The following is a 25,239-nucleotide window of genomic DNA, read 5'->3' as shown; positions in this document are numbered from 1 at the left end:
GCATGCTCATTGAAATTCATCTATCCATTCATCCATCCATCCAACAAGTAATTATATGCCAGGTTCTGTTGTATGTTCCAGAGATTTTTTTTTTTTATTGAACAAACAGATGAAACCTCCCCTGACCTCAGACTCCACGTAGTTTAGCATCAAAATAATGAAAACCAGATGCTAGAGAGATGGCCCAGTGGTTAAGAGAGCATACTGCTTTTGTAGAGAACCCAACTTCAGTTGCCTGTGTCTATGTTGTGTGGCTTACAACCATCTATCACACGAGCTCCAGGATTCCCCAGGACCTCTTCTAATACCTGAAATGCTCCTCACTGTAAGCAAACACACACATAATCTTCAGAGTAAAATCGGGGGGCAGGGGAGGAACCAGAGGTTGAGAACACTGTCACTCAGTTTCAGCACCCGCCTGGTGGCTTACACCCACCTGTAACTACAGCCCCTCGGGATCTGCTGCGTTCTTCTGACATCTGCAGGATCAGGCATGTGGTGCACACACATGAGAGCAAAACACTCATATAAAGTAAAATAAATCTGAAAATTGTTCATTTAAATATGGCTTTAAAGCTCCTTTAAAAGAGTAATAATAATGAAAGCCAAACACCAGGCACCGTTTCAAAGTATAATTTTCATAAATGCTCAGAAGAACCTATAGCAGCATTCTGCCCCAGCTAAGAATGTGTACTGGTTTGAATGACCTCCTGGACAGTTCCAACTTGGCCCTTCAAATATATAGAAGAGAATAAAAGTCAGTAGAGAGTACTACCCATCCAAGAGATCCTGTTGGAGGTCAAAGGGATGGGCAGCCAAGCCTGCAGCCTAAATGTGTTGGAGCCACATAGGTGTGCACGGTGCTGTTCTCTAGACCTTTCTCTTGGCATTAGAAATTTTCCACAATAAAATATAGTACTATTAAGAAGCCAAACAATTCCTCGTGCTGATCAAGAGTTACCCTGTCTTGGAAGGCTTAAACAGCTGAAACACAGATGAAAACCCTCTCTCAGAAATACCATTAAGATAACTTCTGCCTTAATTAAGAAGTTGGACCAGATGACCCTCAGTTCCTCTGGATACTAGATTCTGTGTTCTGGTGGGGGATCTGAAAATTTAATTGGAACAAGTTCGCATGGACTTGGGTTAGTTCCAGGACCAGGACATATGGAATATGGTCTAGTTGCTCACTAATGCTAACCACATGTCAGAAAGCTGAGTGCTGATTCGAAGTTTTGTCTAAACACTTAATGACGGCTTTCATAATTATTTCACCAGATCCATGTTTGATCCTTTCTTCTTTTGTGTTTCTACCACAGAAGGCTCACTTAAGCTTAAAATCGGTTTTTATAGACACTGTATTTTACAGATATTGCGAATACTTCCTTAATCTTAGCCTTGTGAAAAGTACCTTTGAAACACAGTCTGTTTGCCCAGAAAGCACTGCGTGTGACCTTCTCCATCATTGGCAGCCATTTTAGGCACCGTGCCCTAATTACAGCTTTGCTATCTATTATCAGATGATACCTCTCGTCAGCCAAGCCTGTGAACTTCTCCTGGCTCACTTAAAACGCTATGCAGCTTCCGGGGACACATTCGACATCCAGAGGTAAGGCTGCTCCATTACAGGTGAGAAGTCACAGTTCTGAGTGAATGATTCTTGCCACGGTGCATAATGGCTGGATAATTACCTTGGGAGTAGCAAACTGGAAAATGCCAGACGGCCATAACAGTGTGGATAGACTGACTAATGAGAAGAAAGCTAAACTCAAAGTAACTTGAGTCAGGGATGGCAGCCTGCTGAGAACAACCCAAATGTGAAGTGGTTCGTCCCAGAATAATCTTACCCTCTGATCTCCATGGATACAATGGGCCAGATATGTCAGGGCAGAAAAGACAGGGACCTAAACTTTCACAAGAAAAATTCTGAGGACAGGTGTGGTGGCACATGCCTTTCATCCCAGCACTTGGGAGGCAGAAGCAGGTAGATCTCTGAGAGTTTGAAGGTAACTGGTCTGCATAAATTCTAGGCCAGAGCTGCACAGTGTGGCCCTGCCTAAAGACAAAAACAAGCAAGTGAGTCGTGAGGCTGAGACTGAAGCTTGGTTAGTAAAATGTTTGCTTGGCATAAGCAAAGCCTTGGGATTGATCACCATCTACTAAGGAAACGAAGGCTGGAAGATCACAAGTTCAAGGCCAGCCTGGGCTAGAGTGAGTTTAAGACTAGTCTGGGCGCTTAGTGAAATTGTGCCTCAAAATAAAGCATTGAGGGGCTGGAGAGATGGCTCAGCAGTTAAAAGTTCTCTTCTGCTCTTCTAGAAGACTCGGGTTCAAGTCCTACTACCCACGTCAGGTGGCTCACATCTGCCTGTAAGTCACAGGGAATCCGAGCTTTCTTCTGGCCTCAGGGGACACTGCAGGCATGTGGTAGTGTATATAAATGCACTCAGGCAAGCACTTATACACATAAACAACTACATCCCTAAAGACAACTGTAATAATAACTGAATGAAAACAGTGATTGTCTGGGGACATCGTACCATAGGATAGAGCGCCTTAACATATACAAGGCTCTAGATTAAAATCTCAGTTCAGCTAAATAAATAAATAAATAAATAAATAAATAAATAAATAAGCAGCAATCATTTGTGCGTGGCAGCCACAGCTCAGTGGGGGTCAGGGGAGCGATGTTACGTTTATATAGCTGGCAATTTAAGCAACGGACTGACTTTTCTCCTAGCAACCTTCAGATGCTTCGTGCTAAATCATGGCTGGGAGCACAGTAGGCACGGAATGACTGCAGATCAGCCACAGCTGACTCAGAATCACCACTGCCAATAAAACCCCAGGCTAGTCAACAGCAGCGCCTCTGCTGTTCCCAGCTGTCGGCAAACCTCATCCACACCCTCCCAGAGTTCGCAGAAGGCGGAGGAGGTCAAGGTGGCCTCCTCGGCAATTAAAGCAAAGCAAAAAACTCTTCAGTCTGGAAGCATCAAGCATTAGGGACTGGTGGGATCGAACTCAGGAGCCTTGCAGACTTTTTGCGTCAATGGGGAATCGGTGATCGATCAGAGAAATGTTTTCAATATAAGCCGTCAAAATTTCAGAGTCCTCAAGTCAGGTCGTTTGTTCTGTAATGATGGCTGCAGGACCCAAGCAGGAGGACTAACTGTGTATCAGTGAGGACAGCTGTTACCGTCATCGAAGAGTCTCAGTGACCCAGGGATTCAAAAGGCCTTAAGATGGCAATGCCTGTAGGAAAACAAAAAGGATCCTAGGGACTGGTGGGGTGGCTCAGAGGTCAAAGGTAAGCCTGGGGAGCTTGGTGACCCAAGTGTGATCCTCAAAAACCACACGAAGGTGGAAGGAAAGAACCGATACCACAAAGTTGTCCAATGACCTCCACATTCGGTCAGGCACAGGTTCCCATCATGTACCCACCACTAACACCTCCTCTTGTGCATGCTTACACACACACACACACACACACACACACACACACACACACACACGTGCGCACACACACATACACACTGTGCAAATATAGACAAGAATAATAAACATGAAACATTTTGTAAAAAATAATGCTAGTTTAAAATGGCATTGGGAGGACCAGGCTTCTGTCCTGGGGTTAGTTAAATTTCTGACGCTATTGGAAGACACTTTTCCTTTTGTTTGTTTGGAAAAAACAACTCATACTTCCAATAATACATTAAATATATTCCGTAAGCCTGCCCAAAGTTTGTTTGCTATTTATTTGGATGAGAAGAGCTCTTGTTTTGTTACAATTTTACTTTATTTAATGTATATAATAAATAAGTACACTGTAGCTGTCTTCAGACACATCAAAAAAGGACATCTGATCTCATTACAGATGGTTGTGAGCCACCATGTGGTTGCTGGGATTTGAACTCAGGACCTCTAGAAAAGCAGTCAGTGCTCTTAACCACTGAGCCATCTCTCCAGCCCTTGTTGCACTTTTAAGAATGCAAATTCATCAGGTATAGTGGCACATGCCTTTCGTTTCAGTGCAGAAAGGCAGAGGCTAGTCAGGGCTACCTACATCTCAAAAAGAAAAAGAAAAAAGGAGGAGAGAAAGAAAGGAAGAAAGAAAAAGAAAGGAAAGCCTGCCAAATCATTAGAAGGAAAAATGGAGGGGAGTTAATAAAAATGAGCTTAATTAGATTCATTCACCAATGCTGATTTGACAGCTGTCAACTAATCACTAGATTCCGGCCTGAGATAGGCTATGCATGCATAGGGCTAAAGCCTCTAGGCTTTGGGGCTCCTGTTTCCCTTCACAGGAAGGCACCCCTCGCCTGGAAGGTATGTACCTTAGTGACCCCTCTGTTCTAAGGCCTGAGGTAATGATGCTCTGCCCTCACCTTCTCTTCCATAAAAGCCTCAGTCACATTCTGCTGTTACTGCTCATCCAGGAAGCTTCCCTTCCACTACCCCAGGAAGGGTGTGCTGTGGGAAGGGCAGTCTAGCATCTTTCAAATTCCAGCGTTTCTATGCCCACAGGTGTTACTGCTGTTATACCACAGATATGGTGGCCAGTGTGGCCTTTGGCACCCAGGTGGACTCCCAGAATGCTCCGGAAGATCCCTTTGTACAGCACTGCCGGCGTGTCTTTGCCTTCTCTATCCCCAGGCCTCTCCTGGCTTTAACGTGTAAGTGCAGCCCCTGTGCAAGGTGGTGAGAATAGACCAGCACTCACAGGACAGCTTGAGTCCCTTCCACCAGGAAAGTTCCCGCAGGGCTCTCAGAGTTGTCCTGCAGTAACTTGGTCTCCCTGGAGCCACTACAATTCTCTTGTCAAAAATCTAGGCTGACTTATGACCAACGCAGGAAACCCTGGCCTCTGTCACACCAGGGTCAGAAAACGGATGCAGAGAAATGCAAAGTCAAGACTAGAACTCATCTCTCATTTCCTAGGGTTGGTTGTTTGGTTTGTTTTTTTCCATCACTCAAAACCCTCTTCTGAGGACTTCTCTACCAGAAGCCAACAACTCCGAAACAAGAAATCACTAGATGGGGCTCTGGAAGGAGGCTTCATGTTAACATGACTAGATCACTGAATTGATTTTACAAGGGAGTCTTTGCCTTCTGGCCAGTTCTGGTATCTTCTCGCTTTTATGGAAACAACAGTGTGTGGCTGATATTGTATTAATGAGCTCTTCCCTGCCCCTCTGTTATATTGGCATAGTCTAGTCACTTCTTGGCCAGATTCCTCCTCCTCTTCCTCCTCCTCCTCTTCTTCCCTTCTCCCTCCTTCCTTCCCTCCCTCCTCTTCCTCCTCTTGTTCTCTCCTCCTCCCTCCTCTTCCTCTTCCTCTTCTTTTCTTCCTTCTTTCCTCCTCCCCTTTTCTTCCTCCTAGTTCTCTTCATCTTCCTCATCTTTCCTATTTTGCTCCTCTTCCTCCTTTCCTCTTTCTTTTTAGAGACAGGATTTTATTTATATAAACTTGTCTGATCTCCCATTAACAACTCTCTCGTCTCACCCTCTTGTGTGTTGGAATCATGGACCATTTGCTAGCTTTTCTTCTCATCTCTGAGCCAGTTTCGGTGGGAAGCTGTCACCTCTCTCCTCAGCACACTGAAACCTGTTGGCATTTGTGTCCAGGAGGTCTGCTGGGGCGAAGGCAGCCCCTCCTATGCACTTTCAATCACAGACAGGAAGGACTGTCATTAACAAGGCCCCTGCTCTCAGTACTTCTCAACGGGCTGAGGCGTGTGAGCTCTGGTTCTACAGTCTCCAGCCTGATTCAACAGAAAAGGTTATGCACAGCTTTGTGGGCTGATCGAAGTCACATGCCCCTGTGGCAAGGCCTCATCCCTGGGCCCAGGACATCTCTTAGGGAAATAATAAGTGTCCTGATCTGGGGAACCTTTTCCTAAGAACCCAGGCTGCATTTTGCACGGCAGAAGAGTATCTACAGTAGATGAAGCCAGTGTCCTTGGCAGCAGCAGCTGCAACAACATGCTTAGGGACAATTCAGATGGCTGATGTGGGGACATTTGTGCAGAGAAAGACGAATACAAATGACCAGAAAGTCAATAAAGTAGATGGACTTCTGTACTCCCGCGAAGGCTTGGCACACAGCCAGTCACCCACTCCGCCCTGAGGAACTTGCAAAGACACTCGCCTTCTAAGATTAGAGGTAGGGACTTCTAAATGTGAAATTGGGTTTGCAAGGCCAGGTACACATGAGGACTCACTTTATTGCACAGGCATTTAATGATTGCTTATGATGTACAGGAAATGGAAATAAAAGCTAGAGTCACATCAAGCACTGCTCTGAGAAGACTGGCTTCCCAAGTGACTCTGATTCAAGGCTGGTGCATGCTTCCCAGTCACGGGAGTCTAATAGCCCTGCTTTATTATCACTCCCCCTCTAATGCTACTTTTGTTTTTCTCTTTCAAGTATCATTTCCATCCATAATGGTCCCATTGGCCCGGATTCTGCCCAATAAGAACCGAGATGAACTGAATGGCTTTTTTAACACACTCATTAGGAATGTGATTGCCTTACGGGACCAGCAAGCAGCAGAAGAGGTAACTATTTTTATAGGACACAGCCTGGAAACAGAATGGAACCTAATTTGGCATCACTCTCTCTTTTCTTTCTCCATCCCTCCACAGCTCCTCACATCACATGAGTTTATCCTTTACTAGTCTCCCATTCTGAACTTTCAAGGGCCAGTAGAAAGCAACAGGAAGGAGGGATAGTAAGGATAGTAGAAGTCTCCACCTATGTGCCTATCGCTGATGTGAGTTGTTGAATGAATGCCAACCCCTGAACTGTTTCAAATCGCCTAGCTGTTACCCCCAAGCACAGGTTGCAGGTTGCAGTGGCCCAACATCCCCCCCATTTACTAAGTCAGAACCTCATGCAATTTTCATGAGCATAGCCTTTCTGCTGAAAAACAGCAAGATGGGGCTTCATAGCATGAACAGCATAAATATTAGCAAGAAGTTTAGGCAACTGTCAATCAATCTGGTATTCCCTTTCAACACAGACACTTGCTAGGAAATTTGTGATTGAAGCTTCCTGTTCTCTTTAGCAGGCTTCCATGTTTCCCTTTTCTTTATAGACTTACACTCTGCTTGGTACATAGTAGGGATAAGTAAATATTGGCTGAACTTAACTTTGAGTAGAATGCAGTTTTCTGTGTAAGAAATAATTTTTTCCGCATCAGAGGTATACCCTTGTCATTAAAGTTGCCCATTATGGGTCTCATCGCATTAAAGACAGTCACTGAAATGGAAAGGGGGGGGCGGCTAAAAGGGCTTTCCCTTAACTGCCTTGAGCAAGATGGAGCTTTAAAAGGGTTTTCTCAAAGACAGTGGCTCACAGGGATTCATGAGGCCTGATGGTTAAGGCATTGGCCTAGAATGAAGTCCAAGTCAATTAGTAGCTTGATGCATTTAGCAGCCATGGGCAACAGCCTGTCCTGCTCAGCTGCATACCCGGGGGACTCTGTAGCAGCTATGTTGGGATAGGGAAGGTGTAGGAATGTATATACAAGCTTTCAACCCCTTGGCCTACAACACCATTAGCTCAACTTGAATGCCTTTAGAGGTGGGGGAAAATGGGCTAACTGGTATACCTAGCCCCGCTCTAAAGCCAGAAAAAAACAGGATAGTTTCATTCAAGTATGTTTCTAGACTGTGAGGAGGAAGTCCAAAGGACAAAAGATAAGAAACATTTTCAAACCTCACTGTTTGCTACAAAGGATTGCCTGTGAGAGTATTCTCTCTCTCTCTCTCTCTCTCTCTCTCTCTCTCTCTCTCTCTCTCTCTCACACACACACACACACACACACACACACACACACACACACACACAAACTCTTGGAGGCCCTAGCCTGAAACCCACTGGCTGTAAAACCAGGCTAAAGATTCAAAAACTGTTGTTCTGAGTAACTGAGAGGTGAGAGGTTATTAAAGAGCCAATTACTGGGATTGCCTCAAGCTTTTCCTTCTATAAACTTTACAGCTATTTGTTTCAAACAATGAGTTGATCTGAGAAAAACCTCCCAACCACAAATCCAGGGCTGCCCGTGTCAAGACAGGGCTATACAGTTACAAAGAAAACTCACTTAGAACCCTTCTGAACTCTGTATACATTCCATCAAACAGATGTGTGTTTGCACAGTGAAAATGCCGCACAGATGTTAAAAGGTAAATATTTTTCTAAGCTCGAGCCTATGGGCAGATTAGACACCTACATCTATCAAGGCGTGTATTTTTCTTGGATATGACTATAAACCAGCCCTGTTTCCATCCTAAATAGGCAGCTTCACGTGCCCTTCATGATGCTCTGTGAACGAAAGAATCCCATCCGCACTAACGATGTTCTCTAGCTTATGAACCCTAGAGAGAGGCCCTTTCCCCTGGCCTCATTAGCTGGCAGTTAAGTAAGATTTCTGTAAGACTTCACCAGCCCTTTTAGCAGTCTGGCTGGGCTGGGATAAGAGGAAAACATGCCAGCCACCATGCTGCTTCTGAAAAAAATGTGTGGTGTAGATATGACTGTGAGCTGTCTTGTCATCGCCCCTGCTCCACCCAGGAAAAGCCACAGCCAAGCCTCAGAGACTAAGCTGTGCCATGCAGCCTTAGCATGTGCTTTGCTTCCCCAATCACATCCTGGCACCCAGGGAGCCTTGGATGTTCCGCTACCCTGGACCACTGTGACAGGTCAGCAGTGGAACCACGATAGCCACCCAGATGCTGACCAATAGCAGTTAAGAAGTCATTTGGATAGCAAAATGGGCAGTTTAGGGCACAGTAAGGAAGCTCTGGTTTTCTATAGTTGAAACGGACTGGTGGGAAATGGAGACCTTGCCTTCTCAGCCTCAATGTATGTAAGTCCTTAGTGGTGAGCCCTACCTACCCTTGCTGTCCTAGATGACACCTTTGATGGTCACTAACCTGTTCATCAGCAAAGGCCTCCAGCTCCAAACAACAGTTGATCAGTTGAAACCAAGCCCAATGTACCTAACCCTGAGGGTACCCATTGCTTTAGATTCTGATTTGTAGAAGATTCTATTGCATGTTTAATATGCACTTAGCACTACACTTGGCCCAGGCCCCGGAAAGGGGTGGGTCACACCCTGGGGCTGCTGTTCATCGCATGGCTCAGGAAAAGTAGCCACACACAAAATGCCAACAAACTTAAAAAACTTAAAAGATGGAATTACATGCCTTTGTAAGGGGCATAGATTATTCATGCAACAGAAATCCAGAAGCCAATGAACTGAGAAAACACCACAACTAGGAAAATACTTTGAAATTCTAATATTTTCTTGTTGGAGGTTCTGATACTCCCCTCTTGCTGTTTTAATCCCATAAAACTTCAGAAAAGAACAACATCCCAGTTGTCGTTTATCACATTAAAGGGCATTTCAAAGAAAGGATGTGCCTGGAATATACATTGTAAATGCCAAAGCTGTGGTAAACAGTCCTATAGTTAGAATTAGTGGTAGTCAAATGTAAAGAATATGCAAATCACTGATAAGGAAGGTAGGGAAATGATAAGGCAGCTTTAAGCACTCAAAGGAGATTGGGGATTACTGGAGAGAAAAGGGGCTCCGTAGGAAGCAGCTAGCTAAGTCTGGGGGCTTCACTCCAGCCAGCTCCCCCATATCCCACACTCCCATCCCATCCTGGTGACTATCCACTGTATGAGAAAACTTAGAGCCGTCCCCTGTGTCTTTGCAGAGTTAACAATAGACATATGCTCTAATTTAAATCTATCAGGTGTTTTCTCATTGGAAATCCAGCCAATAGAACAAACGCATAAAAAGCGTTAAAAAGCATTAATCAGAACTAAAAGACCTTTCTTGGTTTTCCCACCTCCTCTAGCTCTAGGGGTCTGCCGAATATAGGTTGACAAATGTTTACTACATATGAGCAATGCACACGGTTCTCTAGATTGTACACTTACTGTTTTTAAAGATGAGATCCCGCAGTGTCTATGGCTCTAAAACCTGCTTTCTTATAAGCACAGCATTTTGGGGGGAGTGTCGAGAGAATCAGCCCATATAAATGACTTCATCCAGAATGCACGAAGGGAGTATGGTACATTAACAAGAAAGAATATTATTTGGCCCTATAAAAGAATAGAATCGGGGGCTGGAGAGATGGCTCGGTGGTTAAGAGCACTGACTGCTCTTCCAGAAGGCTTGAGTTCAAGTCCCAGTAACCACATGGTGGTTCACAACTATCTGTAATGAAATCTGATGCCCTCTTCTGGTGTGTCTGAAGACAGTTACAGTGTACTTACATATAACAAATAAATAAATCTTAAAAAAAAAAAAAGAATGAAATCTTTTGGTTTTCAGCTACATAGTTAAGACAATGAAGGACATTATGTTAAGTGCAATAAGCCTGGAACAGAAAAACAGACACAGCATGCTTGTTGGGTATGTCAAAACTGAAAATCTAACCTCAGAAACAAAGAAAGGTGGTCACTAGAGGCTGGGTAGGATGGGGGGAAAAGGAAGGGAAAGAAAATGGGAGTGGCTGGGTATCCAAGCCATTATGGGTAAGAGAACTAAGTCTGGTGTTCTCCAGCTCATCAAGGTGAGAATATTCACAGGTAGGTTTGACTATTCTATAAATAACTGTAAAAGGAGAGTTTGGAGATTCCACACACAATGTCCATGTGATCGATATAGAAAGCCTGCTTTCACCATCACACATCGCATGTATTAAATAATCTCACTGTTGCTCCATAAGTCTGTACAATGGCAAAGAAGGGACCAGCCTCACCTCTTCACTGGGGCATCAATCGGCACCTCAGTGCTGTCATCCAGGTGACCACCAGCTCTCAACATCTCAGATAACACAGTGACCAGGACTTATTTCTACTTAGCTATTTGGAAGCCACCTAGGAGCTCCCCAACCCTATCCCCTTGGTTCTAATGTACCCTTTTCTCTCTTGTCCTCAGAGGCGGAGAGACTTCCTGCAGATGGTGCTGGATACCCAGCATTCCATGAGCTCTGTGGGTGTGGAAGACTTTGACATGGTCACAGAAGCCCTGTCTTCTACAGGGGACCCACCCCAAAGGTGTCATCCTACGTCCACATCTAAGCCTTTAACTGTGGATGAAATTGCGGGCCAGGCCTTCCTCTTCCTCACTGCTGGCCACGAGTTCATCGCAAACACGCTCTCCTTCGTCACATATTTGCTGGCCACCCACCCTGACTGCCAGGAGAGGCTTCTGAAAGAGGTGGATCTCTTCATGGAGAAGTATGTAAGTACAGTGCGGTCCAGGCATCCACAGTGCAGTGGATTCGGTAGAACTTCCTCCAATTAATAACTTGCCAAAATAACATTCTAAGCCTGTAAGATAAAATTAGCTCGTGCCCACCTTCTCTATCTCTCTGGGCTAGCAAATAAAATAGGGTGTTCAGAATGACAGGAAAATAAAGAGCTTGTGACACTCTGGGGACCTGCAGAGGCCCAGGAAGAAATTGGGGGTCAAAGGGCAGCCATGGCTATCACGTGTTCTGATTGTGGGGCAGCCTCCCCGAGGAAGACAGGAGAGGGGAGTCAGCAAAGGGAACGGAGTCTGAAGGCAGAAGTGGACACAGAACACCCGTTAAAGCAGTAACGGGTGAGCAGAGGAGGAGGCCCAACCACATGAACAAGAAGGTAGAATGAATGAGTCAGGGAGCCCCAAGCACAGATGCATTCTGGGTATTCCTTGGAGATGAAGCCCCTTTGTAGTTGATTGCAGCAGCCGCCTGCCTGCCTTGAGCTAGGCTGTTCTCTCACTTCCCCATAGTTTGCTCAGGAGGCTACGCTGCCCTGAATCACTTTAGAAGCTTATACTATAAATAAGAAAACACCCCCACAATGGGACTCTTGTTCATTACATTCTGATATCATTAACACAACAGTCGCAGTTTCGGAATGTGTCCTATTGTGCTACTGGAAGCATTGGGGTTAAATATATACACAAGCAGAAACTACTTTCTAGAAGATTCTACTTCTCATCCTGTAGGGGGGAAGGAGAGACAAAGTTAGTATTCCCCTCTAAGTCACTTTTTGAATACTTGAAACCCAGAGAATTGTGACTAGTTGCTCCACATGAGCCCATGTGGTCAACTTCAAGTTCTTTGCTATGATGACAGCTGCCAAGCTGGGTATTACCCCGACCCGCAGGACAGTCAACGGGAACCCAGGATCACCTAGGAGAGAATGGGGGAACAAGAGGCTCGAAGTAGGCCAACAAGTCAAGTGGTCTGATCAAACTGACAAATTTTATTTTTTCACATGCTAGTTTTATATAGGTGGTAGAAGGAAATAAGGCATGGAAAAGGGAACTTTCCAGTTAAAGGATTTCTCACAATACCCTTTGTGAAGAATTACTTGAGGAGGGAACAACCTAGGAACAGGAGGAAATGTTCTGCCAAGCAGGATCCTTTGTCTGGATGATCGTTCTACTCAGCTAGCTCCCTGACCAAAGTGAGATCACCTATTTTCTGGGAAAAGGCCTTTACTGTGGGAAACAGAAACCTAGGCTGAGATCTGTGTAAAATGGTGTTACTCAGGCTAAGGAAGTTTCTTAATTCTGTCAGCTCCCAGCAGGGTATCCCCAGCCCCCCCCTCCCTCAGCCCCCCCATACAGATTGATCTTTTAGGCCTGGGTGCAAGGTTTGTATTTCACCTTATTACTTTTTCATGCAGTCAAAATAATTTTGAATCTTGATTCTGCCATCTGTCATATTAGCATTTCCTCCAGCTAGTGTCATCTGAAACTTGCTAACCACACCTTCCTTCTAGTTCATCCAAGTCATTGATTAAAATGTTGAACAGGACAGGGTTTCCTCTGGACTGACATTGATCCACTAATCAATATTCTTCAAGCATGGAGTCCCAACAAGCCATGAATCCAGATAACCCTACCACCTGTCTCAGTCCACTGTATTGGTATTTATTTAATATTTGGTTCCAGTTGAGGACTTGGGGAGAAAGGAGGGTCAGAGACAATGGGGTGTACCCCAGTGTGTCTTTTACAACATATTTAGCATCCCGTAACTAAACCCTGAGTCAAACTGATTTTTAGCAAAACAAGCGTTTGTATGGGTACAGAATCTTGCTCAGTTTGAGAATGAATGAGACTTTAGGAAACTATTTAGTGGCACCTCAAAGATACCCTCGTGCCTTCATGTCTCTTACCTCAGTTTTTGCCTGTTTCCTCCTGTTAGCCACATGCTTAGCCTTGGGAAGCCATAGAAAGTCTGGCAGGGGTGCCTGGGACCACAAGCTTTCTCACTGCTCACCACCAAAGAGGATGTATGACTGAAAGTCACAGAGGCCACTAACCAGAGTCCCTTGGCCAATCATGGGCTAATTATTGTTGTCAGGGCATGGGGACACCGAGATGCCTAAGCAAATTGACTCCAGCCCCAAGATCAGGTATGCTGAAGTCCCAAGGCTGAGAACCAGGGAAGATGCATTCCTCAGGAAGGCTGGGGGAAAGCCCACCCTTAGTCTCAAGCCAAAGGGCGAGGCAAATGGATGAAGAAAGGGCCATAGAAGTATCTGAAGGGTGCTTTGTGATGTGCTACATCTGACAGAAACTCAGATGCTCCAAGAGGTGGGATCATTATCTTCACTCTGAGAGGGTTAATGGCCAATAGTCTATTAAGCAATATCTCTTTCAAAAGAAACCTTCCAGGGTCATATAAGGTGTGCACAATCAGTTCTAGACTGTTGTAATATCTAGACGGCAACAAAGCCCATGGAACCTGCTAGGTTCACCAGCTACAAGCTGGACTATCTGGGAATGAAGCCGTGGGCATAGAAATGTTCCCATACAAAATCTGATGCTATGGGCTCACTTCTACCATGATCTGAGCTGGACCTGACCTCAAGGAAGGTGATTTCAACTCACCAAGTCCTGACCTCTTTCAGCCTCTGAGCCTAGGACCAGGCCCCCTTTCCCCAAAAGACCATCTCCCATGGAGCTTTGTTCAGTGCCCCCAAGGACTGGGGAGACCCATGGCATATAGACTGATCGTACCAGGTGAAGGTCTTCAACCTCCGAGATGACCGGAAGGCAGATTTCAGGGTCCTGGCTCTAGAAGTTCTAATTCTGTAAATGTAGGCTTGGGGGAGGAGGTGCTAGGGTTTTGACCATCAATCCCAGAAGTTCTGATGATGTTAGTCCTTGGTTCATTTTGAGGATACAGCATTAGACAATTGGGATCCAGAACTGTCTCCCAAGAAAGAGTGCCTACTCTACCCAGGCCAGCCTGAGGGCTGTTTTCTTCCTCTGGACAGTATTTGGGGGGATCTTTGACAGATGGGAATGTGTCCAGGTTGTCTTTCTTAGACAATAAGTGATATCACTGGGGAGCACGCAGCTCTGTTCAGTCCTGCGCGTGGTCCCCACTCAGGGAATACATGTAGGTTTTTCTTTCTTGCCTTTTCTCTCTTTCTCCTCTTATTTATTTATTTATTTTTACTAGACTCAGAACTCTGTTAATATGGGCCATCTGTCAGGACATGGAAATGCAGATTAGCTGTTCACACATTAAGTATTTCCCTGAAAATATTCCTGAAAATTTGCATGTGAAGTATGATTCGCTATAACTTTCCTGCTGGTTTCCATTCAACAAATATCTCCTGAGTGCCAGTTAACGCCAGCTTCCATGGCTGCAGACTTGCCCTGTACCAGGGTGTTCTGACCTCTACAGAGCAGGCCTCCTTAGATGACCTGTTGTTCAAGTGTCTCCACACCATCCCTACTCCAGTGATTTCCTTCTGGGAATGTGGTAATAGCTGCTACCCTCCTCCATGATAAAAACCCCAAACAGTAAGACTAACAACAAACAAACACCACCCCAACCCCCAGTCATGTTGAGACTGCTGCGGGCAGTGGTAGAAAATGTCACCCAATAGGTAGGTGAGAAAGATCAGGTGGTAAAGGCAATTCCTGCGAAGCTTGGTCCCCTCCAACAACCCATACTACAGAATGAGGCAACAGTTCTTACTCTAACAGTTCCATACTCCAGCTGTGGTAACATACACACACACACACACACACACACACACACACACACACAATAAATTAGCATAAGCAACAATTCACCCAGGTAGACCCCAGGGCAATGTCCACAGGTGGGCTCCTGTAGAATTGCTGAGGTAAGAGTTTCAGCCCTGTGTCCAGTCGCTCTCTCTGTCTCAGCTTCGGAAGCGCTGGGCAGTCTCTCCCATCAGTTTTGTGCTTTCCCCCACGCATACTTTAAACATCCTCTTTTGTTTTTCCTCACATGTGTGTTGTGTGGGCAGGCGTGCGTGTATTCGTGTTCACATGGATGTGAAGGACCAAGGCTAGAGGAGTTTGGAGTCTCTCCATTTCTCTCCGTCTTCTTTACCTAGGCAGTGTCTCTCAGTTGAACCCGGAGTTCCTGTATGGCGAGTCTGTCTAGCTAGCTTGCTCTAAGGGTTCCCTGTCTCTACTGTCTGAGTCCGGCAGGTTACTCCCACTCAGCATTTCATGGGTTCTGGGATCTGGGCTTTCATCCTCATAGCCCTGAAATAAAGTGACACTCTGCTTACACATAGGGATCAGGGACCCAAGGTGAGGGCCCTCGTTAGCACAGCATGCACTTTTAGAATGAGTCAAGTCCCCAGCCCCTGCCTGAAAGTTTCAACAGAAGGACTGCCTGGGGAACTGTAAAGAGGTAAGGTACCCTCACCAGCCTGATGACTCAACCCAATGAGCCGGCATTAAATCCCTCTGTCACAGAGCTTCATCTCCAGCAGTGACCTCTGACCTCCACGTTAGGAAGATGGGAACAGCAGGTTTCAGTCCAGCGTGGAGAAGAATGGCTCTCTTTTCTGAAATTCTCACACCAAAGTCTCACATTTTCTCAAGGATAGATCCCTCAGCTTATGAGAACACAGGGTCCTGATTATCTTGGGCCTGGGCTACTTGTCCATCTCTGCTTAAAAAAAAAAAAAAAAACAAAAAGAGAAGAAAGTGGGCCTCACCCCTTCCTCTCAGACTTTCAGTGGGTGGGAAGGTAGATCTCACAGACTACATTCCTGGAAGCGGGTGAATGACTTCTGGGTAGCTGAAAAACAGCTTGCCTAGCCTTGGGCATAGAACCTATGGTCCCCCAAGTTAGAATTTCCCACTTTCTAATTTCCTTTGAGGTGACCATGCTCTCCTTCCCTCAGAACTTTTCAGATCAGCTTTAGGACATCAGGACTGTGAACCCAGCAGTGCCTAGGACATTGCTTCCTGTGACTTCCTATTGCTTAAGCCCAGGCTAGCAGGTTGTCATATCGTAACCTTCACCAATCAAGAAGTGATACGTCGGTCATGAAAGTCAAGAGTTCAGAAGTTTCACTTCTAGCAAAAATAACACAGTTCATAAACGCTGGGGAACCACTCACTACTGAGTTTTAGCCTTTGCCTTCTGCCTCGCCATGTTCTGTCTCCTGTTGTCTACTCTGACCCATTTGACTTTGGCTGCCTCCCTCCTTTCAGGGAGGGGGCTTCTATTCTGGCATAAATATAACAGTTACAATCTGCCCAATAATCCCTGTCTCTAGACGTCTCTCTAGAGCACATATAATTTCTTCCAATGTCTTGGGAATTTTGCTCAGCCTCTCTTTCTTTCACTTAGAGCCTTCTCCCTTAGTCTGCTGCTGTAGCTGAAGGCTTGAAAATAGACAAGTTACAGAAAGAGAGGAGGAGGGAGGGGGGAAGGGAGGGGGGAAGAGTAGAGGGGGAGAGAGAGACAGAGAGAGGGATGTTTGTTTCACTACCTTTCTAGAGGTAGGATACTAGAGTCTGCTGGTCAGGTAGCAGGGGCTTTCTTGATGCTCCATGACATGTCAGAGATTGTCACATGATGGCATAGCAAACTTGCTAACTTGGTCTTTGCTCCTTTCCTTTTGTTTTTGTGTATGTTGGTCTGTGTGAATGTACACACACATGCACACATAGATAGATACACACATATACACAGAGATGATATACACATGCACACACATATACATACACAGAGAGATAGACACACACATATACACACAGGTGCACACACACATGCACACAGACATATACACATAGACACACACACTTGTGCACATACACACACACTCCTGCACATACACACATTCATGCATACACACACACACTTGCTTGTGCACACACACACACACACACACACACACACACACACACACACACACAGCTCTGAAGGCCAAAAGTCAATGTCAGGTGTCTTCCTCCATCACCCTCCTTTTTATTTTTGATAGAGTCTTTCATTGAACTTGGAGGTCAGTTCAACTGAACTGTGACCAGTGAGCCCGGGGATCCACCTGTCTGGTCCTTGTCCTTCTGGGATGACATGCACATGCCCCTGACCCCAGATTTTCACATTGTCAAGCATCCACACTCAGATCTTCACACAGCAAGCATTTTACCGGCTGAGCCACTTCCCAGCTCCTCTGCTTCTTTTGTCATAAATTTAGCCATTGCCCCTATGACCTTGTCTAAGCCTAATTTCTCAGAGGCTCTACCTTCTAACAGCATTCACATATAAAATGAAGGACCAAAACCCAAGACATAAATTCTGGTAGCTGAATATTTGGACCACAGTGTTGTCCTTCTCAAATCATCAGGACTTTTGGAGAACTCATCTTTCCGCCATGTTGTCTTGGTCAGACAGAAGAGTGGGTGCAACCACTAGGCTAGTCGCAAAGGATCAGGGGAAGGATTATCCCATTTTGCTACTTAGGAAACTACAAAAAGGAGATAACTCTCTAGTCAGGCCTTTGACACGAGGCTGTGTCATTATATGCTCCAGTATATAATTTCTAAAGGATTGAGAGGGAAAAAAAACCCCACAATTCTTTCCTTCGCACTGTTTTTGCTATAGCTTTAGCACTTCCTGTTGAAATTCTTGACTTTTGATCTGGCTAAACTATTTTCCTGCCTCCTCTTTGGTGCCAGACTATGCCAGCCAAAATTTATGAGCCGTTTTCCTTCTGCTTAATTGTTGATATAAATCTGCTCTGCAGAACTTAGTTATAAATTTATCACAAACCGGACAACCCTGATATACAGCCTCTGCTCAGGGTAGTTTGAATACAGTCATGACTTAGAAGGACAATCAACTCCCCAGAGCTCCCCAACAGCCACTTTGTCACATTATAAAGATTTAATTAAAACACATCTTCCTCTTCCTACTTCTCCTAAGGATCAGAGAACAATCCGTGCTGGTTCCTTCAGCTGATTAGTTTCGGCTACTCAATGCCAGCAAGGTTGGGGATTTGTTCCTTGAAGCATCCAAAGGATCTCAAAGAAACAAACACGTCCCATGGTTATAAAAATAAAATAGCCCTTAGCCACAAGCAGCTATTTCATAAACACACGCACCCTTTTGTCACAGGGGAGCATTTGGGTTGAAAACTATTTGGATAACCTATTATAAATTTGTCCTCACTATGGGGGGGGGGGAGTCTCCCAGCTAGGATCGCATACAGGCTCACACAGGCCAGGGTTCTTCCCCTTATCCAAATCTGATGGAATTCTGAGGAGTTTGGGCGTCCTGTCAGCTCTATACCCGGCTAACAGTCCCCATGGCTCTTCAGAGCTGCCCCTCTCCTTTAGATCTCACAACAGTGCATCTGAATGCAAAGCAACGATGTAGAAGAAAGAACACCCTGATTTCCAAGCATAAAAATAAGAGCAGTGTGAAGTAGGCCCAGGCTGTGGCACTAGCCAAAGGCTAAAAATATCTGGGCTGGCGAGATGGCTGAGTTAGTAAACTATCTGTCACGGAAGCATGAGGACCTGGGTGTGGATTCCTAGCACCCATGTAAAAAGGCAGATAGAGTAGTACGTGTCTAAAAATCTAGCACTTGGGAGGCAAAGGCAAGAGACCTGCTGGCCGAATAATCTTACCCAGCCGGTTAGCTCCAGGTTCAATAAGATAAAGAGACCTTGTCTCAGAAGATAAGACAGAGCTGGCACCGTGATGCACACCTTTAGTTCGGCACTTAGGCAGAGGCAGGCAGAGATCTCTGCGAGTTTGAGACTAGCCTGGTCTGCCTGGTAATTCCCAGGCCAGACAAGAAAGAAAATACAATAGAGAACATCAGAGCAGAGTACAAATGTCCACTTCTGGCCTCTAAACCATGCACACTCGAGTACACACACACACACACACACACACACACACACACACATATGCACACGCGCACACACACAATTTAACATGCATAGGAACTATGCAGCTAAGCTGCAGATTCCTGTTGGGTTAATTCAGAGTGGAGCCGGGTCATCTACATTCCTTACAGACTCCAGGGAACTCTAGATTCTGATGTTGTCTGTCAGCAGCTCATACGTTAAGAGCCAGGCCCTTCGACTGTAAACCCCACTCCTGCTGTGACAGGCATGGACCCACTGAGTATTTATTCCTAATGATAATGAAGGCCTCAAAGATCTACAGTGCCTCGTCTTTTGTGAATAAATGTTAATGATTTCTAGATTATCCAAGGATGATGCCAGTCATTTTACGGATGGGAGATAGAGTGTTTCGGGATTCCTTCCATCCTAACGCATCTTGGAAATCCGTTAGTCCTAAATTTACCCTACAGTCTTCTTGCCTCCTTAAGTTGCTCTCTGATGGGAGGTAAGGGCATGCTTTCGGTTGATTTAAAGCCATGCTCAAAGCAGACAAAGATGGCAAGTGAGAGATGCTTGTATAAACTGGAGACCTGTCATCCAGCACGCGCCCACTATGCTGTTCCCCTCGGGCCGGGAGCTCCGCCTGGCTTTGAGGCTCTCCTGGGAATTGATTGATGTACCTAGCAGTCTTGGTTGCCTGCCCAAAGTGTTGTTGACAACTATACTCTTTCTCTATTGTCACTGAAGGGGTTGCTCCAAAGTGAACCTCAACTTGTAGCACCCCAACAATGAATGTGGGGCAGGGAGTCTTAAACACCTGTGAAGTGGGGCCTCTCTGGAAGTGTGCCTGAGGCTCTCAGAAATTGTGATCTGTGGACCCCGCTGCCAACAAGATAGTTTCTAGAGGGAAAACCTACAACAGACACTTCTACGTGGACCACGTGTGAGTCCCCAGAGCAGAGTGGCCAGTAAACCTGGAGCAGGTACCAGAGAGACTGTCCCCATGGCTTTTCCACAAACAGAAGAGAAGGGCAGATGGCACCTCTCAGGGCCCATCTGGGCTGCAAATGGTCACAGCCTCTTTCTGTTACTATCTAAGGCCCCAAATCCTTCATATTCAACTACAGATATCCAGTGCCAACCCCACAGTGACCCCCAAAGAAAACTTACCCCAGCATCAGAGATGGCTGTACCCCTGGTCATGTGCCACCCAAGGCTTTTGAGGAGGACGTGATATAGATCACCAGTCTTTAAAGCATAGACCCTGCTTGCCCCACCGATAGACACTTAACAGAGCATTTGTCACAGCTGAGCAATATTGCTTTGTTTTTGTGCTTTTGAGATTAGCACTGACACTCCATAGAATAAACACTACGATGGTTCTCCTGTAGCAGGGAAATGGAAAAAAAAACCACTTTCTAGCCATTTACATCTATTATTGAGAATCAAATGTAAGAATGACACTGTCCTAGGCAGTTGAATTTAGACTATAATTCTAAATTCTAAAATGAGTGAACGCTAGAATAGATCACTCCCAAATAGGTAAAAAAGAAAAACCTAATAGATATAGATGGTATGTCAAGATATAGATACAGAGTCTTAGTCTGGGTTTCCATGGTTGTGAAGAGACACCATGACCAAGGCAACTCTTATGAGGGACAACATTTAACTGAGTCAGGCTTACAGGTTCAGAGGTCCAGTCTATTATAAAGGTGGGAGCATGGCAGCATCCCGGCAGACATGGGGCCGAAGGAGGAGCCGAAAAGTTCTATTATCTTGATTCAAAGGCAGACAGGAGTAGACTGGCTTCCATGTTGCTAGAAAGAGGTTCTCAAAGCCCATCCCCAAGTGATACACTTCCTCCAACAAGGCCACACCTACTCCAACAAGGCTTCAAGTCCTAATAGGTGCCACTCTCTAGGCTAAGCGTGCACACACACACACACACACACACACACACACCAATGCAATCCAAATGCTCTTCCACTCCGCTGCAGCTCCTTTCCCTTCTTCTTCATGCCCACAGTACCATCTGCTCTCCTTCCTTTCCCTCCTTCATTCCTGTTCTAGGTCTGTTCCCCAGATCCAGATCCCCTCCACCTCCATCCCCCACGTCACCTCCAGGCTCACTGCCCACTAAAGGTCCCAGCCGTCAGGAGACCCTGGGCAACTGTGGGGCAAATAGGGCAGGCAGGAAGGATTTAGGATTTCCCAAGCTGTCCCACCTCAGCAAGCGCTGTACTTTTGCTCTTTTGATGTTTAGCAGTGAAAGTTTCAAATTCACCCTACCCCGCCCCTGTTGTGTCCCTGCAGAGCACAGAGAGAAGTGACCTGTATAGAGATGACCCTCCCAGGGCCACAACACACCAGTCAGCCTGGATGTGGGCTTTTCCTGTGGTGACTTAGAGTGTTTTACACTCAATATCTTGGGGTCTAGAGGATCCAGGCTTTGCTAAGCATATAAGATGGGGAGTCAGTTCACAGCAACCCGGAAAAGCAGGAATTCCAAGTAAACCTGAGTGACGTAAAGCCGCAGGCGGAGCACAGCTCAGTGTTCTGTGGGTCAGCTTAGCCTAGAATTAGACTTGAACCAAGTGGTTCTTTTGTTTAATTATTGTGCACAACAAAGAATAGACTTTGTTCCTTACTATTAGCTTTGGAAATAGAAGAGTTAATGGAAACTTTGTGTTTTGACTTCCCTGGACACCTATGACAAATGCTGTTTTACACAGAAGTTTCCAAATAGTGCAATCTGATGGGAATTTGAAAACTCGTGATCCTTAAAAGACCCACTTCGAGACTCAGGATGCCACCGCTCTGTGTCCACACATTATCTACTCTTAACCTGTACTTCTCTGGCTGGAGCACCAAAATCAGGGCCAGGCAAGATGCCAGGAATAGGAAACCACACCTGCCAGGCCCCCTGGCCCAGCCTGGTCTCAGAAAAACACCTAATACATACCTGGCCTAGTAGACACAGATGCTGAGAGGTGTGGATGCGGTGCCCTCCTTCTCCAACCGGAGGCAGACCTGAGTGCAGATCTGAGCCATGGTCAGCAGGGAGGCATCCTGGGTAAAACCAGTGGCTTACTGCTTCCTGGAGGAACCAGTTGACTGGGTCACCACCGAGGGAGGAAGCATAAGAGGATGCACAAGGTGGTCCCCACCATCAAACAACTGTGCTCTTGTGGGCTTTTGTGGGGCATCACTCAGATCTACCAGGTGACGACTAGAGCCTTCAGAACAAGAAAAGGAGGGGAACCCGGGTTATCCGGAGCAGTGACACACCAGGAGGATGATGGGAGAATACACCCAAGTATATGATGGGAAGTATATGTTCAGGCATGATGGCTTCAGAACAAAGGACTTCCTTCTAAGATATGGATGTCCCCGAGAAGCTAGCAATTTTATAACATTGGGCTGGGGTTCCTCTGGGACTCTGGTCAGTCTTCTAATACCTTAGACTCGGGCAGGGGGTGGGGGTGGGGAGCACTGGGGAATGAGAGGCCTTTCCAAAGTGTTGTGTTACAGACTGTCCGTAAGTCTGTCCCACCCCAGGACTGTGAGTAGTGTTATGCTTTGTATTGTGGTGTTGTCTGTCCCAGATGTTTGGTAAAGGAACAAGGCATGTGTGACAAAAGCAACTAGATGAGCCCGCCCGTCCAGGCCTGTGCACACTCCAGATCTGAGGGGATGCGACTCTGCAGTCAAAGGCGGTGTGGGAGGTTTATGAAGCTGAGCATTTAGAAATCTGTCTTTTACTTTCAAATATTTAGATTGGGTCTCTAGAACACAGGCGACTGTCCCCTCACTTGCTTAATTTGATCCACCAACAACAACCCCCCTCCTTTTTTTTTTTTTTTTTTTTTTGATAGCACAAGTTGTTTTTCAAAGGCTCATTTCTAGAATGTTCCCTTTAGGAAGAATGTAATTAAACTCCACTGGTCTCCTCCTGCTGGGACCAAACTGGGGCAGGAGCTGTGGGAAACACACCACAGACCCCATGCCAAGGGATTCTTGTTATGGAGATGAGAAGGGAACACTGGGGTCTCCCTGGCCATGTAGGAGAATGTGTAGTGAGCCACCCAGACTCTGGTTGTCGTGACTTCCTGTGACTTCCTCTCCTACACGCTGTAATTAGTCAGAGAAGGGAAACACCAACTCCTCACCTTCTCCGTGGCAGGCAAGGAGTTGACACAGATGAGTCACTTCAGTGGCTGACAACGAGGTGAGCTGGCCCAGCACTGGGGGTGTACACCTGGAACCCTAGTAATCTAGATTTTAAAGCAGGAGGATCTTGAATTTGAAGCGACCCCTAGAATAAGCACTGAGAATTTATCTCAAAATAACCCAAATTTGAGCCAAACAACAACAAATAAGAAATGTTCTACAATTGTGGTTCTTAAAAATCAAAAAAAAAAAAAAAAAAAAAAAAACCACTTTCCCCTGAAAAACGCACAGCTTGGCATCCTGGCCCTTCCTTTCTCCCATCAGACACAGGTTTGTGCCCTACCTGTCACGGGACTGGGATAGGGCAGTATTGATCTCTCTGTGGGGCTGGGATGGGGCAGTATTGATCTCTCTGTGGGGCTGGGATAGGGCAGTATTGATCTCTCTGTGGGGCTGGGATGGGGCAGTATTGATCTCTCTGTGGGGCTGGGATGGGGCAGTATTGATCTCTCTGTGGGGCTGGGGTGGGGCAGTATTGATCTCTCTGTGGGGCTGGGATGGGGCAGTATTGATCTCTCTGTGGGGCTGGGATGGGGCAGTATTGCACCTCATCTCTCAAGGACCCTTGGCTGGTAATTGGGTGAAGAAGCTTGAGTTATCGAGTTGAGGACCACAGGCCCCCAGTCAGATTTCAGCAAACTAGACCAGAGCAAAGAACATGCCTTCTATGCCCCAAGACCCAGGTACTGGGCTCTCGTTGCCACAGCACATGGAAGACACTGAATGGCCACCATCAATCTGCGGCAGGGGTCACTGACAACACCTTTTTTTGTTCCTTGCTTTTCCTCTCTGTAAAATGGGGACAGGCACATTCTATAGCTCACGTGTTGTTGCGCAGACCGAGTTAACACGTGTGTGATATTGGAACAGTATCAGCAATATACACATTAGCTGCTACCACCTGTTCTGTGCCTCAGTTTCCTTGTCTAAAAGGAGGGATTGGAATAGGCGCCTTCTCTGCTGTCAGTAACAATGACACTGAATGTTCTCAGGGGGAGACCCAAGCTCCTTCCCTTACAAACAAGATTCACCCTGGTCCTCACAAGAACTTCACAAAGTCAGAGTTGTCACTGTGCCCATGTCATTGGCAGGGAATGAAGAGTTCCAGAGACAGAGAGAGAGACAGAGACAAACAGAGAGAGAGAGAGAGAGAGAGAGAGAGAGAGAGAGAGAGAGAGAATCAAGAAGAGAGCGAGGTTTATTTTAAGGAGTTGGCTCATGCAGTGTGGGGGCTGGCAAGTCTAAAGTCTGTAGGGCAGACTGGCAGTCGGAAACTCAAGGAGCTGACGCTGCCGGCTGGCGAAGGGATTGCTTCTCCTGGAAACAGAAATGTTCACTCTTCTGCCCTGACTGAACGGATTAGGTTCAACCACCCGATACAAGGTCACGTCCTTTATTTAACGCTGTGTAGATGCTAACACTCTGGGGCCAAATACCTTCCCATAGCACAGTGGTCAGCATTTGATTACAATGTTTTCAAAATATTTGTCACAACTTCAGGACAGCCAGCATCCAAAGATAAGGGTTCCATTGGGAGGGACCCTGGCTCCCACTGGCTCTCCAATCTCCTGACTTGTACCAAGTATGCTTATCAACACTGTGTGGTGTTCATGTCAGCCGCGTAGGCAGTGGTGGCTGTAGCCATACTGGAAAAGAGGGACTTGGACCACCTTCCAGGGTGGAGCTTGGAGCTGTGTGTGCCTCGGTTTCATGGAACTGTGGAGATGCCAGTTGTCAGGTTGGTAAGGGCAGCCCTGCCCATGTTCATCTGTAGCAAGGGGACCCAACCTTTCGTCAGCCACTTCACCAGCACCGTTTCTGACCTGTCCTCCTGGTTCTC

The 25,239-nt window shown here is 46.1% G+C and overlaps 1 protein-coding gene across 2 annotated transcripts in view; it reads left to right on the top strand.

Moving 5' to 3' along the window:
* TBXAS1 (thromboxane A synthase 1) overlaps positions 1-25,239 on the top strand; it is a gene marked incomplete at its 5' end in the record, with an annotated part of 163,723 nt that overhangs the window by 93,953 nt on the left and 44,531 nt on the right. For both annotated transcript variants that reach the window (XM_080932157.1, XM_080932156.1), the window contains 4 exons: positions 1,521-1,609; positions 4,525-4,673; positions 6,428-6,558; positions 10,959-11,264. In XM_080932157.1, the coding sequence (XP_080788283.1) occupies positions 1,521-1,609; positions 4,525-4,673; positions 6,428-6,558; positions 10,959-11,264 (675 nt within the window). The remainder of the gene's footprint in view (positions 1-1,520; positions 1,610-4,524; positions 4,674-6,427; positions 6,559-10,958; positions 11,265-25,239) is intronic.

Source organism: Micromys minutus, assembly GCF_963924665.1.
Source record: "Micromys minutus genome assembly, chromosome: 18".
Taxonomy (NCBI): Eukaryota; Metazoa; Chordata; class Mammalia; order Rodentia; family Muridae; genus Micromys; species Micromys minutus.
Note: the sequence above shows the minus strand (reverse complement) of the source record. Positions and strands in the feature narration are given on the sequence as shown.